General features: G+C 35.6%; 1 protein-coding gene across 1 annotated transcript; it reads right to left on the bottom strand.

Moving 5' to 3' along the window:
* Positions 1-390: 390 nt before the first annotated feature.
* Positions 391-4,601, bottom strand: LOC134951602 (C-X-C motif chemokine 10-like). The gene is made up of 4 exons (XM_063938660.1): positions 4,489-4,601; positions 4,279-4,402; positions 1,801-1,884; positions 391-970 (listed from the first exon to the last, which is right to left on the bottom strand). Exons 1-4 carry the CDS (start codon positions 4,550-4,552, stop codon positions 931-933), a joined length of 312 nt encoding a protein of 103 aa, XP_063794730.1. The 5' UTR covers positions 4,553-4,601; the 3' UTR covers positions 391-930.
* Positions 4,602-4,877: the final 276 nt, after the last annotated feature.

The raw sequence follows: 4,877 nt of genomic DNA, 5'->3' as shown, positions 1-4,877 counted from the left end.
CTTTGGAGGGGGGACCCCACGCAATTTTTTTCCCGTTTTTTCCCGTTTTTTAAAAATCGGAACAAAATCCGTCAAATCGGCCGTTTTTCCGTCAGCGGGACTGTCGAATCCGTTTTTTATTGAATATGGTCAATTTCGGCACCCACTTGCCGAAATTAGACGGTCGAATTGTGCCGAATTAAAAAACGTCCGAAAAATTGCCGCGATTCGCCGCTAATTGCATATACCCCACAAACTCCACACTGATAGTGCACAGGCTGGGAATTGAGTTCATTACCCCATCATTGTAAGGTAGCACTGCTAACCATTGTGCCAAAGTGCACCTATTATACAGTACCTGTTATATTTAATGTGCTGTGTTTATAAAAACTGACAGTGAAGATAATCAGGGAAATTGAAATATACATTTTATTGCATTTTGGTACAAACTATTCATACTCATTTACCATGTAACAGTACCTTCGTAATGATTGCTTTCAATTATATTGTACAATATTTACAAATGGAAAAACAAATCTTTGCATAAATATACAAAATGTACAGCCTGTATCTCATTCTCTACAGGATTATTTCTGCTATACATACATATAACACACCAAAAAGTGCTGCCATTAAGCTGTGTTGCAGCAGTCCTCCCTCCTATAATCCCCAGACAGTAACAAGCAGATTGTATTGTTCGCACAACACTTCAAAATACAGAAGGAATTTATACACATTTAATACAAATGGCAATAGATAAATATTTAGAAATGCTGATTTATAAGTTATGCAAAGACATATGAACATTTTAAATTTTTTAATACACTTTACATCCATATAACCCTATTGTGTACAGTTTTCCATATGAGTATTAATCAGGACATGTTATAGTCTGATAAACAGTATTGAGATATGTATTCCATCACAGAAAGAGTCTTTTTACTCCCCCAGTTACACTGAGTGTCTGATCACTTGAATGTGTTTGCTGTTTCTAAAGAAAAAAAAAGCATGGGGTATTATTAGCCGTAGACTATAACTCAATACACAAATATTCTACGCATAATGGAAATACTAGTGGTGAATTATAATTTACACTTTAATTACAATGATTTTGTAAACATGTTCATGAGTGAGAAACAAATCCAATGTACTGTAATAACTAATGCTGGGTGCACACTGAGTGATGTGTACCTAGCCAATATATTGGCCCTAAGGGCCACCATATTGTGAGCTGTGTGCTGGGCACACTTGGCACCACCCTAGTTAAAGCCCTGACTGGAAGTTAACTTTTCTAAATGTGTTTCAGTTTTGAATTAACATAACCCAATTCAGGTAAAACACAATGAAATTCTAATTGGAAATTTCTTAGTTGACACATTGAGAGACATTTACAGTATACATTACAAACTGGTGCACATGTACCTATGTAACAAATATACTGCAAACGCAAACAATCAGGTAAGAGCTAATTATTTTTCTAGTGCAGTTTAACAAAGAAAAGCAGAACACTGATGGTTACTATCGGACAAATTCTATTACCCACAAGGTTTAATTGACAATACTACGCAGGTTATCTGGGCAGGTAAAACCCAGTATGATTTTGTATGTGACCAACAGAGGTTCAAGTAACAAACAAGTGAGGTTTCTTTACATAATAACCCCATAAGGATGAAACCATATATCAGAACTTTACATGGCCACACACCCCTGATTAGGCAATGCAACCCCCTCCCCACCCGCCCGACTTTCTGGGGCACAGGCACTCTCTCTACAGCCATGATTACAGTATTCTTTGTTGAGCTACATAGAATAAATACTTACTTAAGTTTTCCATTCAATATAGCTTTTACTTCCTTAATATGAGGATTGACACATTTTGTTTTTTTGGCTCCTTTCACAGTAGCACTGTAAAGCAATGAGAAAAAAAAGCTGATCATTATATATTCTTAGTTAGGTTCACAACTGCAATTTATCCCTACATAATGCCACATACTATAGGGACATACACGCTGACAGTTTCTTTCATTATTCTAGACCTTCAGTCCTTAATTTATAGTATGTTCAATACGTTTTGTCACGGACCAGCGTGGTGGGGAGTAATACATACACTTTGCACAATTCAATAATTAGAGCACAGTTCAAACACAAACTCTGTGATAATAGGGTTTAGGTTTATTGTAGCTCTATATACTGGTGTGTGCAATAAAAACACTGTTGTTTCAGTGGGTAGGTCAACTTGAAATATAGATAAGTAAAAAAAAAAGACAGCGCCATAGATAAGTAAAAGAAAAGACAGCGCCAGGCAATGTACCATATAAAGCCACAGCGGTAGATAAACATACAGCAAATTTTCTGTCAGTGAAAATAGCTCCATTATGGATTCAAGAAAAAGAAAACCGAAAAACATTCATCATATATATTAGAAAACAGTACAACCAATTCCACAGTCCCTTCTGAACAGCAGAGGAACGTAATTAGCTGGATCAATATAAAAAGTATTTTACTATATTGACAGGACTAATACTCCAGAAAACAAAACCGTAAGTGAATATATGGAACACTAATTGGACCAAAAATTTGATGATAATCACTAATGGTGACTGAAATGGATGGTGGGCTATTGCTTTGTGTATTCTACTTAAAAAAAAACTAAATAAATAAACCCCCCAATATTTTTTGTAACCAATTGCGGGTGCTGGTTCTTCTTATCCTACTTGTGGATAAGTGACTGTGATACTTCTGTATTTTTGCCTGGACCTGGCACCCCTCTAAATATCTGGAAGTGACTGCTGCCTTTCTCTCTTATTTAATTAATATATAAAAAATACATGACTACACCAAAGAAATGTGGCCATTAAGTGGAGAAAACAAGACTTGTTATAATAATCAACATACTGCTGCAATCACATGCAAAATCAGTATATACTGTAATTGCATTTTATTTGGATACGGTAGTATTTTAATATTGAAGCGATAGCTCTTGCAGTTTATATATGTAATTCCAGAGTCATCTCTGCAAAACCATAAGAAAATATAAAAATAAAATGTGGATATAAAGTTGAGAATGCCCAGCTTGTGTTGATCAAAATACTGCTGCATAGAAATATTATGCAATTACATTGCGTTTGATTGCAGCAGTACTGAATTGGAAGGCTATATCTGTATTGGGTGCAGTTCAGTCAGTGTTTACCAAATCAGTCAGATAAATTGGTAATTCTTATTCTGGGACTTACTGACCCTTATAGTCTCAGTCTCATTGTTTGAAACTAACTGCATTAATCTAGTTTAGATTTGCTATTATGAAATTTTCTGATTCCCAGATAAATGACAAAAATATATTTTTGCATGTCATTTTATGTCATTTTTAAATATGTATTTTATTAAATCGTTGTTATGATTACTATCAGCATTTCCTTCATTTTCTCTGCTTTGATCTGCATTAGGTCAGTTGCCCTCTAAGGAAGCAGTAGAGTTTAACATTCTAGGTAAAATCTGTGTATTTTTATACAGTTATTTATTTATTGTATTTTGTAGAGTCTCAGTAGCATCTAATATTGTCCTGTTTTAGTACTGATCGCACTATCTATTTGCCCTTATTGTTCAGAAGAGAGTCCCGGAAACTGTGGGTCAGCATCAAGCACTAGAAAACGTAGCATCCATGATTTTCCTGCATTTGAGGCTGAGCTGCAGTGTGTAATTTTTTTTGCATTAAACCTTCCACTAACAATAAGTGATCTAAAAATACATAAAAATACTCTTAGGAAAAGCCTTTTATAATGCTGAGAATTGCACTTGAGAATTTTATAGCAGAAAAAAAAGTTGCTTCATTTATTTACATTTACGTTAACACAATTTTTAATTATTCCAAAAACTAAGGACCAATAAAATGATATAATCATTGTGTCAGATGTCACAGTAACACAAGTTAAGTAACATTTAGGAGCAACCTGAGGTATGGGGGGAATGTAACATCCTGCGAGAAGCAGGAAGTGTGAGACTTTGTGCAAGTTCTCCTGTTTCTTTAAAGCGCCAATCATTTCCACGATACAGCCAGATAGGGAGAACTCACACAAAGTCTTGCACTCCCTGCTTCTCACAGGTTGTTGCATTCCCCCCCCCCCCATATAGTTTCTTACTTTTTACTTTTAATATAACTTTTCAGTATACGGTACATATATTTTTCTTCAGTAATCACAGAAATAAAGTGACTGTGCAAGCTATTAGGATTGATGTTATTTACAGAAATAATAACATTATACTGTATGTGTTAGTGAACTGACCTAGATGTAAGGTACTTACACATATTCTTCCAAATCACACGTAGAACTTGGCGGGAAAATTTCTAACTTTATCGTCTTCTTAGTATTAAGCTTTTTAGATAGGCTCTTACATTTGCAGCGGCTTCCACGTGGTGCAGCAAACCCTAAATACCCAAAACATAATGATTGTTAGTACAAGTGAGCGTCTGATCAATGAACATTCAGCAGGACATAGAATAAATGGCTGTACCCTGTATCAGTGTCGCAGAGAGCAGGAGAACACATACGATGACTGTAGTACACTGTGTGTGCATGATGACAGCTGGAGTAGAGAGCTTCCTAACGTGGTATCTCAGACTGCTGTCTGGCGTAACATTACACTATGTATATACAGCAGGCAGAATTACATCACTGGTTAGTGGGAGAGGGGGAAGCACGGACTGTACAACATTTCCTTTAAATGTTCCATTGAGAGGAACATCTGGCAAAAGTGAAAGTATAACATGATGGGCCATGTCATTATGTAAACTAGTATTTTCTCACCCCTTGCAAAATTTGTTTTTCTTTCACTTCTTACATGTCAGTTATGATATTCTTGTAAACTGTGCATTTACAGATATTTCATATGCCTCTAGCAAT

This window comes from Pseudophryne corroboree, chromosome 1 (assembly GCF_028390025.1).
Source record: "Pseudophryne corroboree isolate aPseCor3 chromosome 1, aPseCor3.hap2, whole genome shotgun sequence".
Classification (NCBI taxonomy): domain Eukaryota; kingdom Metazoa; phylum Chordata; class Amphibia; order Anura; family Myobatrachidae; genus Pseudophryne; species Pseudophryne corroboree.
This window is presented reverse-complemented; position numbering and strand designations above follow the sequence as displayed.